Genomic DNA, 12561 nt, shown 5'->3' with positions numbered 1-12561 from the left:
CAGTGATTAATTGTGAATATTTGTTAGCGTTGATATTTCCATGTTTTCTTTGTCTTTGTGCAGGGCAGTGTGCTCCCTCCATAATCCTTGACTCTAATGTTGCGTTATCTTCTTCTTACATTCTATTTATAGGTTTTATCGTGTTGTTACATGGTTTAGGTTATATCAGTAATGTTTAAAACATAATTTTTCTCTGACGTGTGGATTTGTTTGGTGATCTAAATTTTGAATATCCAGTAATGTTCGTAGAAATCTTATTTGTGTCAGTCAGTTTTGTTTCTCCTTATAACATGTTTGCCGAAGTGTTTTTTGATAATGCCATTTTGTTTTGCGTTTGGTCACTGATGTGACAACTTTTCTTTTTCTCAGCTGTTGCCATAGAATGGAATTTATCTAGATCTAGCCCTAGGACGTAGAACATAGGACATGTCAGCACAATTGAACTAACAGTAAGTATAAGATTGAACATTAAAACAGTTTTTTCTTCTTCTGTTTTTGCGCCAAAGCTTTAAGTTCTTGTTTTATTCATCCAGGGTTTTGGCGTTAAATCATATTTGAATTCAGAAATGCAAATCTGTAAAATATTGTTTTGTGTTTGAAAAGTCAGGAATTAGTGCTAAGATACAGTACAGTTGAATTCAGTTCTGGCACAATTTTCACACATCCTATGAATAATTTCCCCTTACTTCATAACTAACTAGATGGCTTTGGGAACCCAAAGGTTCATCACCGAATTAACCAAAGCCCTCCACCAGTCCCTGTCCTGGGCCAGCAAAATCTAGCCGCCTTCAACTCATATCTCCCATAGATCCCACATGATATTATCCACCCATCTACATCTAGGTCTCCAAGCGGTTTTTTTCCCTCATGCTTCTCAACCAATACCCAGTGCACACCTCTTGTCCCATCCATGCATGCTACATGCCTCGCCCATCTTATTCTTCTCGACATAATCACCCTGACAATACTGGGGGAAGAGTATAAATTATTAAGTTAGTCATTATGTAGTTTTCTCCAGACCCCATCGTCTTCTCACCTAGGCCCGAATATCTTCAACACCCTATTCTCAAACACCTGCAATCTATGTTCCTCTTTCAGAGTGAGAGACCATGTTTCACACCCATACAAAATTATTGTTTTGTATACTTTAATTTCCAGGTTCTTAGAAATCAGATGGGAAGACAAAATGTTTTGAACTGAGAAGTAGCAAGCATTTCCAGAATTTAGTCTCCTCCTAACTTCCTCATGAGTATCATTTTTATCTGTTATTGTTGTTCCCAAATATTTGAACTTTGTCATGCTTTGAAAGGATTTATTATCCACCCTAATATGATTTTGCCTGCCTGTCTGCTGACAGGATACTAACATGTTCTTAGTTTTTCTGAAATTGTTTCTCGGCCAACCTTTCTATTAGCTTCTAGTAAAACTTCTGTGTTCCTCTTTATAGCATTTGTATCATCACCCAATAAATTAACATCATCAGCATATGTGTATGCCAAGATCTGACTTTATGTTCCATTACAATTATTTGGTATACCAAAGAAGCCTCTAATAAAAATGTGCTTAAATGGAACCTGTAGCAAAATTCGTATCAGTAAATATTTATCTGACTCATTTTCCATCAAGAACAGTCTGAAACAAGTAGATGCTTTGAATATGCCATCACAGAAGTCCAAGATAGGCAGGAGGGTTCACAGTTCAATGAGACACATCAGCTATTGGCATAAATTTATTCATAATCTTACAGATGATATTCTAATGTAAAAATTGGAATAAATACAGATTATTTAATGATGATATGCAGTTTGCTACTATTGCACAGCAATTTAAATGGGCCAAGCAATTAAACATCACTGCATGCCTTCAATTTAAATTAGCAAAGATTTCCAAAGTATTGTATTATGTCATAAATGTTTAATTAATCATCAGAGCTTGAATTGTAGATGGGTACTGGTACATATAATGTGAATACTATTCACATTTCCATTGTTTCCTTACTAGTTTTTGTCCTTTGAATAAGGTTTTGTTTTGAAATGCCCAATTAATATGAAAAGCTACTGGGAAGGTAATACTGTTTTCAAAAAAGAGAAGTAATATTTCTTTAAGAGCATTAAACTTTCCATTCAACATGCATATGGTCAGATGACAGAAGGCTGAAGTGCTTCCATGTATACAGGTTGATTCAGGAAGTCTTCCAAACTTCTTGAGTACATCAGTTAAGAGATTTTGAGTAAAACAGTCCTATCAATATTGATCCAGTTTTGAAAGGAGTCACTGTAGTTTGAAAGTAAGATAAAGGAGTTTAATGAAAATGTTCAGAGGAACTTAAATAGCTGTTCAAAGTGTCCACCTGCAACTTGAATTTACACACGAGCACAGCACCGTACTGTATGGCCCTGTATTCAGTGACTGATTAATGTACCCACAATGTCTGACAGACTTCTGAATCATTCTGTATGACTAGAAGGCATTACAAACAGCTGCTTCATGTGATATGGTAAAGATACTTTTACAGGTACAAGGAATTGAACTGGCACATATGTAAAATAAATCAAACTGTCATGATATGAAAGTTTGTGGGTTCAATCATCACATTCCTGTCTTCCAACACTGTGCAACCCACATGCCATCTCATGATTAGTTGTCCTTACCATCAACAGTACCTGACTAAAATAAAAACTTTACAGAATTGAACATGACATTGTTCATGGATGAGTATTATTTGAAGTGACTTGCTCCAACCTAATGACCGAGTTCACGCTTCTGCACTGAAGGACTCATTAGGGTCCTTGAATTGGAATATTCCTAGTTGAGTCAAAGATTTAAGCATTACAGTAATATCTGTATGGTATTGGTTTATCCTACACCTCTATTCCTCCATGTGATTTCAGACCCTTCTTGTTTAACTGTTTTTCAGCTTGGAGCTTTGGAGCTTCAGTTCTTGTATGCCACACATATACCTGCAAAAATAATCAATCATTAGGTCATCCATTCTCCCAAAGGAACAATATTACAATTGTTTCTTGTCAATTCTAGAATAAGATAATCACAAAACACATCCTCTTCTACATGCTTTTTGTTGTGGGTGTACCAGGATTATTACCATGTGTGTGATTTCACTACATTGGCCCTTGAACATGTTATAAACACAGCTGGAAGTTCTTGGAAAGGTGTGACACAAATTTATTACCAAAATAAATTATTTATCATGAAGCAGATACATAGTGAACAAGTGCTAACTTTGGTGCAGTTGTCTGCTTTAGGCTCAAGCTGATCTCGAGTTGCCAAATGCCGTAGAATCTCTGATTCTTGATAACCATTTTCCACATTAAAGGAAAACTTGGCTTCTGTATGTTTCAGGAAATGAGACAGATTTATTGCAAAGCCAGCCATGTCCAAAGGAAATGGTCGTTCAGGTCGCCAAGCACTGTTCCATCCTTTGACATGGCCTGTTTTGGGGTCCAACACAGGCATCTCAACCATGAGACCACCTGCAAGCCCTACTGGCCATACACTCACCACCTGTGTGTCTCGCATCTGGAAGAAGAGGAGAGGTTTCAGTCCTCAGTTATAAAGTAACAGTAAAAGGTATGTTTGTTTGTTTTGTATTTTTTTTATACTATGAATAACTTCAGGGTACAAGGTGTCCCAGGTAGTGACAAGTGTATTCCTGTAATAGCTGACTTTGCTTTTGTGAAATACATACTTATGCATGCATATAAATTTGATATAGACTTCAGTATGATATGAAACTGTTCAGGAAAACAGGAGAGTATACCTTTGTTGTGAAATGTAATATAAAATTTCTTGTGAAACATTTTAAATATATATATATATATATATATAACCATTTTTATAATGTTACAGATACCATTACTTTGGAAATTAAATAGTGGGGATAAATTGGATATATTTATACAGATGTAAGAAAAAATCTATAAACATTTATTTATAATTCCAGTACTTTGTATCTCATAGTTTTATTTACAAGCAACACTAACCTAAAATCCTATAATAACAGACTTTTCTACCAGGAAGTTAGCTGCTGAAAATTGTTCAATAAAAATACCATACTCTCAATAATGTTCTTCACAAAATGGATCATGGACTAGCTTCAGATGCTCTGCTACTGGAAGAAGTCCATGAATGCAGTTACACAGTAATCACAACCTTCAGTACAATTGTGCTGAAGACCATAATTAATATAAATAATTATAATTAAAATAAGATACTGGAATGCTTACATATACAGCTTGTGCAAAATATTAATAAAACGAAATATTAAATCAATCACAGATACCATAATGGAATGCAGATATATATACCTCATCAAATACCTCTAAGCTGTATGAGTTATCATCATCTGCAAAATAGATGACTCCTTGATCATCAGCTTTCAGATTGTTTCTGATCCACTGTAATGCAGTGTTACGCTGTTGAACTCCACGTGGCTTTTTCCAGTTGGACTCCTGTCAGATATAAGCAACGTTTCAGAGACTTGTAGTTCTGTTCAGTGTCATACTAAGACTTATGCACACAGTTAATAATGTGAGCACATAAAAGTCCAGTATTTTGGTAAGTGATTTTGATTATTTCTAAAGTATGATTGCCCCAAGTCAGTGTATTTGTCTACAACACCTTTGTATAAGAATATGAAAGCAAGTTATTAGGTTGACAATGAGACAAGAAAAAGCATTAATAATGATTTAATTTTGGTCATAACACACTGACAAAACAACAGTGCTCCTCTCATTCTCTACTGTGATTAAAGGAAGAAAGAAAATGAACCAGTTTGGATAATAACTGAAATTTATTTCTGTATCAACAATGTACATAAATGCATTTTTCTTATATTTTGCTTGGGCGTTCTTTTTTGTTATTTAAATATTTGGAAATGAAGAATTCTAAAATCCACTGCATCTTCAGGTAAGAGAGAACTGACTCTGTGGGGCTCATCAGATGAAGTTAATTTTGATCAATGGGCACTGATGAAGATAGATGAGCCCATAGAAGTACCTTCTTACATGACAAAAAGACTGACGTAGAGCAAGTTTCTGACATTTGGTGGATTTTAGAATGTTTAAATTTTTAAATAACAGATAATGGATAATGTCCAAGCAAATTATCATAATAATATAATTAGAACAGCATTTAAGTAAATGTTTAGTTACTCTTTGGCCTTTGAATTGCATTACTCATCCAACAATTTCTAGAAATTTTAAATATTATGATGCATATATAGATATAAAGCAAACAGACCTTCTCTTTTAGCTTCCATTCTTTAGGAGTGGTTGCAGTAAGATGTGTATATGTAATACCAGAATTCTTCAGGAGGTTCGCTACTAAGGATGATGGAACTTCAGCATCCTCGATAATGATCCAGTGCAGGTTAGGAACAAGCATTAGTGTGTGCAATAAACTGTAGAAAATACTGCAACTTAATTTCCATTATAACTAAAATGTAATCAGATAATACAGTAAAATCTTGGTATAACAAACACCAGTGAAACAGAATTTCAGTATAATGAAAATATTGTTAAAACTGCTACCAAATTTCCGTATACTCTTATGGAAAAATATTTCACAACATTGTTACAGTGAACTTCATTGTAATGCAGCAGAACTCCATTCCCATTCAGGATGTGTGTGTGTGTTCAGTTTAACAAAATCTATTTTACAGTGTTAACCCTTTCCAGGCAAACCCTGTAGTGGCAATACAAGCAGAGTTTCATAATTAAAAAATACCACTGTTTCTTTCAGATAATTTGTTAAAACGTGCATTAGGTGTCATAGGCATACAAAACACATATACTGTAGTCTAGATGTCAATATTCTGATGACAGTCTTTGATAAGAACAAAGGAGGCTGACTAATGGCATCAGTATCGTGTCAGTTTTAGAATGTATGGACAAAAACCTTTTAGGACTAGAATCTAGTGACAGTGATAATTAAATTGTTGATAATCAAGCATATGACACAAAAGTGGCAAGCAACTCCAATTATCAAAGGGTGGCAGTGTTTGAAATGACAAATGAAAATCTACCTGCTGGGTATCCATTGCTGTGATGTTTGTAATAAATATCACAATATTTCATGTATGTGCACTTGTGCAAAGAATGCACAATAAACTTTATTATACAGGAATAGGGGATTTAAATGCCCTTACTATGAGGCTGCACACAGGATTTTAAATTGGGGGGGTTAAATGGTTCACCAATAAGCTACTGCAGTGCATGGTGAGTTGGAGCATGTGTAAACCTCGATGCATGACAGATGAAGGATAAGTTACATAATCATGTTAACTTTAAATGGCTCTAGTTTCTATTGTAATTGTAGGATGAATGATAGTTTTCATGCTTGCGAATATCAGGTGGAACATGCAGTCACTTATCAAACATAAATGCATTGACCTTTGTAAAAACAATAAATGATATGTTATTAACTTATGTTTACTGTCATTTGTTATGAATATAATTTGTGATCCCACGAAAGTTTGTTATGCTAAGATTTTACTGTAATATAAGACAGATTTGTGATATCAAGACATATAGTATACTGCATTAATTCTTTATGACGGAACAGTTTTCCCATGTCAAAAGCACATTATAACAGGGATTTAACTGTTCTGCTATAAAGCAGAGTGCCATAATAATGATATTGAATGGGTTAATAATAGTATACACTGACATTGATCACAGAAAACTGTAATATTTGAAAAAAATATCTTTCAATAACTTCAAAGATTATAATACATTAGATTCCAGAAAAGAGGAAGGGAAACATGTTTTGGGTTAGCCATATATGGTAAGTAAAGTTTGTCCCGCTACGTGCCATACAGGCGCTTGGGGTGAGAGGAGGTATAGCTCCTCTCTTTCTTGACCTCGGCACCAGATGGGGTGAGTGGTCAGCATCACGCCCCGGCCGGCTTTACCCCCGGGAAAGGACCCCGGTACCCATTGTAGAGGAGGCTGGGTGGGCCCCAGAGTCAGAAAACTCCTCGGTCCCCATCAGGGATCGAACCCCGGTCGTCCAGCCCGTAGCTAGTCACTATGCTGACTGAGCTATCCCGGCTCATAGCCATATATGGTATAAATTAAAACTAAAAATGTTAAATAAAATAAATCATATAATCAATGCCTGCAAAAGAATACCATTTTACAGGATTTTCTCTATTCGCCATGCAACTTATAAATGTATTACCGTGTTAACTCTGCTTTCTGAACGGGCCTTGCATATGTCGGTGTGATTGCATAAATCACTGGCAAATGGGGGTCGAGTCTTGATGGTTTCCAGCTCCTGCATTCTGAAGACAGTTTTGCTAACTGAAGAATGAAAAATCTTTTATAAAGTGTCTACTCTGTGAGATATCTGGTTTAATACACTCTCAGTATAGATCATGTTTCTGTAAAAGTAACTTACTGAAATTATGAAAACCAAGAGATGTGTGTAATAGCAGAAATTAAGTTTGAGATGTAGGTGGATAGATACTATGAGATCACTGGGACACAAACATTGAAGAATATGAAACACATAATTTAAACAAAGTACAAAAATAAAGGGTTGTATTCTCCAGTCATACTCACATTTTGTTTAAGAGCTGCAATTTCTAATTCTGAAGATACTGATTCAGATAGACCTATTGTACCTGAAATGGAGTGTTTTAAGCAACTTAATTTACATATGAATTATAACACTGAAAGTTTCATATCTCCTTATAATATGAATCCATAGGTCCCAATTATCTGCTCATGTTAACATATTTTCTGTTAGTAACTGCATTTTGCATGATTCTTAAACAGCACTAAGTAATCTCTTGATGGCAGTACTTTGTTTTCTGTATGGTAGGGAATGAATTTTTAAATATTATTTAGCCATGCCTTAGCTTCAGATGATTAATAAAAATAGGAATCTAGGAGTAAAAACTAAAAGTCAGAGGTAACACTGACAGACAAGAAAATTAACTAATTAACTTCAGACAGGGCCTGCTGGAGAAATCCAGATTGGCCCAACATGCGTATGAAGAAGATCATCATGTCTGATGGGATGGAGCCAGGGTGTTATTAACAGAACCCAATACCATCTACAGGAAATACAAGGAGGCAGCACACATGGCACCACTTGCCAATCCTATCAGCCAGCCTAGTTTGGATTTATCTCTTATTTGGATTCCGGTCATCTCTAAAGAAGTTCAAGTTGTGCATCGAGTTTCAAATTAATGTTCATTTGTATTTATTCCCACATTTTGTGAGTTTTTGCTTTATTTGGCTTTATCGTGTTTAACGAATTTTATTTCTACTATTTTATTCTTTTACATCCCATGGATGGATGGTGTGGTGATGTCTTTTTATTCAGGGACTTTCACTTTTTTACTTTGTCTGGAGATAGGGATTAGCTCTATCTAGTGGGCCCAACAAAGTAGGAACCTGAAGACGGAGATAGAGCCCCATCTCCGAAACGTCGTTTTACGTTTTATATTTTACTAGATGGATAATATCCAAGAAAATTAAAACAGACTGCTCGACATTACTATACTTCCATTCACCTATGTATTGGAAAATTGTAGGTATTGGAAGTCTAGGTAGTGAATATTTAGGTTAAAGGTGAATCATATTTCCATAATCTGTAAATAATGAGCTCATTTAGTCTTTACATTAGATGAATCATTATAGCTCAGCCAGAACTGTGGCAAAGTATGGAATGGATTGTAGTAGTTCACTTCTTGAAAAGAGCATTTGGGTCTTTCTCTTCACCATGGTCCTGTATCCCATCCTGCTTCCTATCCAGTGGTACCAAGGCCACATTTTTCCTTGAATAAAGAGCATAAATCTGCTCTTTCATTTCCATCCACGAAACTTAACTCTATAAGCCCAGTGATAATTATATGTACCACCTGCTTAAACAGTAACCATTTTACCCATAGAATGTATTTATGGGTTTGATACAATTCTCAAGGGATTTCTGTAAAGAGCATTAACCAAATGATCTTTGTAGGGGAGGATTTTCTCTGTGGTTGGAACTAAATCTTAATTGAGCTTCAGATTCAAAGGGTTAATGCCACTCCCCATAATGAGAGGTCATTCGACTTGTGTTGGGGATTTCAATGATAATGGGATCAGTGGAAAGTAGATGAAAAATAGACACACTTGTTTTGACCTTCTGTCCCGCAAGCCTTACTTTCTGAAATATATCCTTTTGTGACAAGTTTTTTCAAAATATTCACTGACATAAAAGATACAGGATTGAAGCTGGAACCCTTATCCCCATGACTATCATACCCTGCCACTGAATAGGGCAACTTATACCATACACATGCAAAAGGGAAATCTTTGAAGCACATATTTATAAAATCAAGGACCACTGCATGAAAGGGAAAGACATCTACTTCCAATCGATCCCATTTTCATTCAAATTCCTGGCCCAAGTCCAATGACCCATCCTTGTAAGTTTTCACTGTATAAACACACGATAACTTCATGATAACTATGATTTTTATGTTTGTGTAGGAGTATTGCAGGTTATTAGTAGCAGTACAGCATCACAGTTTATTGAAGACAGTGCTTGTGAGTAATAGTTAAATATTAAGTAAAAATTCCAGGCTTGGAGTGTCTGGAAAAGTTTTGAACATAGGGCTTAATGTATGACAAAAGAAAAATGACAATGAAGATCAATTAGAAGCAAGCTTCAAGAACTTGTTGCACCAGTTGCCCCGTTTGCATGATGTGTTGAAAAGCTGAGTTCATGCCACTTCAAAAGTGCTGAATTATGACCGCCTAACTTTCCTACCTCTATTCCGTAGACTTGTAAACCATATTATCACAATTACAATAGTAAGTACAAGCAACAGCCTTCTTTTCATTCCCATTTCTTGTGATGATACTGTCAAGTTTAAATTATTTTGTTTTATTTCTTGAAGCATAACTCACAAAGAATTTACTACAGGCCAATTTTTTGCTTGAACTGGCTACCTGCTCATCACTTTCTCTCATGTAGTAATCACAATACAACATTCACATCTTTTATTGCTTTTATTATTGCCACAGTTGAGTATCCGATCACCCCGCCTACGCATACAGTACACGAAACAGCAGGTTATCTATGACACCAACATAGCAGTTTACCAGGTTGGCCAATGTTCTGCATTGTTAAATTATTGCCTTTTGTGCTAGTGAATATAGTTCTCGTTTATGATGGGAAGCATATTGTATATAAATTCTTTATTGCATAGTTGGAAACGTTTATTTATACTGGATTAAGAATTTGAAATAAATGTCAACGAGTTTATATACTGGCAAACCACCTGGGTTGCTGATAGAGGAGACAAAATAAGTTAAAAAAAGGGCGATGCACATATTAAATTTCTCTGTTATGGTAATTCATTCATTATACCTAGTTCTTTTCTGGCAGTTGAAAATTCACATTCATTGTGCATGGTTTATTCCTATCTTAGTATAGTCATACACATACTGTTTTAATTTGGACTGTGACATTTCGTTCCGCACAAATCTGCCATTCGGGTTGTGACGCGTTTTAGGCTTAGATTAAGATTTGATGGATCTCGTTCCCCTTCTTTCACTCTCTTGTCCTCTATCTTTGAGAAATGTTCGTATTATCTGTGGGTAGAATATCTATGCTCAATACATCACGGTTAGCAATCTGCTGTGTTAAGCGAGGTTAGCGGAAGTGGACTGCCAACATAGATAGCGAACAACGCGCAAACTTTGCTCAAACTTAAACGCAATACTTTTCACTGTAGGATTATTGGAATTACCATTGATTTATCATTATAAGTCAGAATTTTGTATGAGTTATAATTTTAAAGTTAAACGTAAGTTGGCGAAATAGGTTAGTTACAGATTGCGTTTGTACTGTTATTGGTCATCAATGACTGTTTAACAACATTGGTATTAATAGATCGTTTTTAAGACTTTCTGTTGATCAGCCTTCTGTTATCATAAGAGATGTAAGTTATCAAATCGAAACACCAACAAGAAAGATATGAAGTGTACGTAAAATGTAGATCATTAATCACATTTTCTGAGATGCATCTTTTTTTTTTCTTGTTTCAGGAAGGTAATTGTCAGGAGCGTGGAAGAAAGATGAGTCGGCCTTGAACTTACAAATTATTTTAAGAAATTCGAAATACTAGCAGGGAAACAGATTCAGTGACTTTAGTTGTGGTTGGTTAGCAGAGAACTGGTAGAAGTCTCTGGAATGGTTTGGAAATTAACACAAATTGTTTCTGTGCACCAAGAGTTGGCCTTGTATTCAAGGAGTATACCATAAAAAATTAGTTAAATTAGGGTAAGATATAATGATTACAGATGTAACTTGAATGGGAATTATGACACCTGTTGTGTCAGTTTGACGTTTTTTAAAAATTTTTGTTCCTCGGAGTTTTAAGACGTTATGAATGAAGTAGAACATCAGCACTACACAAACGTTGTTTAACCTCAGCTCTCAGTCTTCATGTGTTTCGTCATATAACCCAAGATGTGTTTCGTAAGTATGGCACACATCTGTTACATTTGTGTGGCTTCAGGGTCGCACCACATCCATTGACATGTAAAAATCAATAATCACCAAATCATATTTAATACAGTGTCTTTCCAAATTACTTCCATACTCAGATTTAATGTCCCTTTCAGACTTGAAGTGTCATGTGTGTGTAAGAACAGAAGGTATGAAATATAAATGGTTTTGTTTAAGTGTGAGAGTGTAAATTGGATAGTGATGTGTAGTACATAAGAATAATGTGCTGAGAAGTTGAGAGACCTCTTTTTTAAATATCCTTCTGAAGTAACTGTATCCCATTTCTGTGTTGTCAATGCATTGTTTGTTTACAGTTTCTTAACCATTTTTTAAGAAAGTGTATAAATTTCAAGGAAGTGTGAGAATTAGAGAAGGGTATTTACATTATGTAAAATAATGATGTAAGAAACTGTTTAATATAATATTATACATAGCACTTATGTTTGACATAAATGTTACAATATATGTAGTAGTAAACATCAGGTGTCTGAATGTGACATTCATCTGAACCACAAAATAAGTTGCATTGGAGAGCACAGGACAGCACATTAATTCTTCCTGTAGTGGATGAGTGGATTCTAGTGCATGTTAAATTATTGTCATGACTAGATCACACTCATCCATCAAAAGAAGATGGTCAACTGTTTCCAGCTGAATGGAATATCCAGTTTTCATTTGTGATGTCTTTGGATTGATTTTTGTGGCTGAGGTTTCTGATTGAGGTTTGTACAGTTCTCTTTAATCTTTCCATGTATGGTTAGGATATATGGTTTACGTGCCATATTGGAAAAGATTGTAATATTCAAAATTGTAAAATTTACTGTTCATTTTTAAACAAGGAGGGTGTCAAGCTTGAGCAAGTTAAATGGGAGTTAATGTAACTGCGCTTCTGGCAGTGGCTGGAACTATGATAAAGTATCAATGTTACCGCAAGATTGCTTTTGTAGTGTGAAGATGGCTGGCGTTATAACCTCAATTCCTAAGCAAGTTTGGCTTTTATTACATTTTAACTGCCGTCACAGTAATTGTAGT

General features: G+C 35.2%; 1 protein-coding gene and 1 long non-coding RNA gene across 6 annotated transcripts; one reads left to right on the top strand and one right to left on the bottom strand.

Moving 5' to 3' along the window:
• Window positions 1-104: 104 nt before the first annotated feature.
• Window positions 105-12011, top strand: LOC110829494 (uncharacterized). Of its 4 annotated transcripts, none has more exons than XR_002542982.2 (4): window positions 105-449; window positions 3361-3588; window positions 4394-10825; window positions 11067-12011. It is a non-coding gene; the product is annotated as an uncharacterized LOC110829494 (long non-coding RNA). The 4 variants fall into 4 exon arrangements; XR_015534127.1 differs by having other exon boundaries at window positions 4394-10960; XR_002542981.2 differs by having other exon boundaries at window positions 4297-10960.
• On the bottom strand, window positions 1717-9917 carry GlcAT-I (Glucuronyltransferase I). Of its 2 annotated transcripts, none has more exons than XM_022063224.2 (7): window positions 9784-9917; window positions 7584-7645; window positions 7201-7322; window positions 5260-5419; window positions 4326-4469; window positions 3241-3537; window positions 1717-2960 (listed from the first exon to the last, which is right to left on the bottom strand). In XM_022063224.2, the coding sequence occupies exons 1-7, from the start codon at window positions 9914-9916 to the stop codon at window positions 2862-2864; spliced, it is 1017 nt and encodes a 338-aa protein (XP_021918916.1). In that variant the 5' UTR covers window position 9917; the 3' UTR covers window positions 1717-2861. The 2 variants fall into 2 exon arrangements, with proteins under 2 accessions (XP_021918916.1, XP_021918917.1); XM_022063225.2 differs by having other exon boundaries at window positions 4338-4469.
• Window positions 12012-12561: the final 550 nt, after the last annotated feature.

The sequence above is a fragment of the Zootermopsis nevadensis genome, unplaced genomic scaffold (genome assembly GCF_977971745.1).
Source record: "Zootermopsis nevadensis isolate Lab colony 2312 unplaced genomic scaffold, Znev_1.0 Znev_ptg000008l, whole genome shotgun sequence".
Lineage (NCBI taxonomy): Eukaryota > Metazoa > Arthropoda > Insecta > Blattodea > Termopsidae > Zootermopsis > Zootermopsis nevadensis.
The sequence above is the reverse complement of the archived record's forward strand: the minus strand, read 5'-3'. Positions and strand labels throughout refer to the sequence as shown.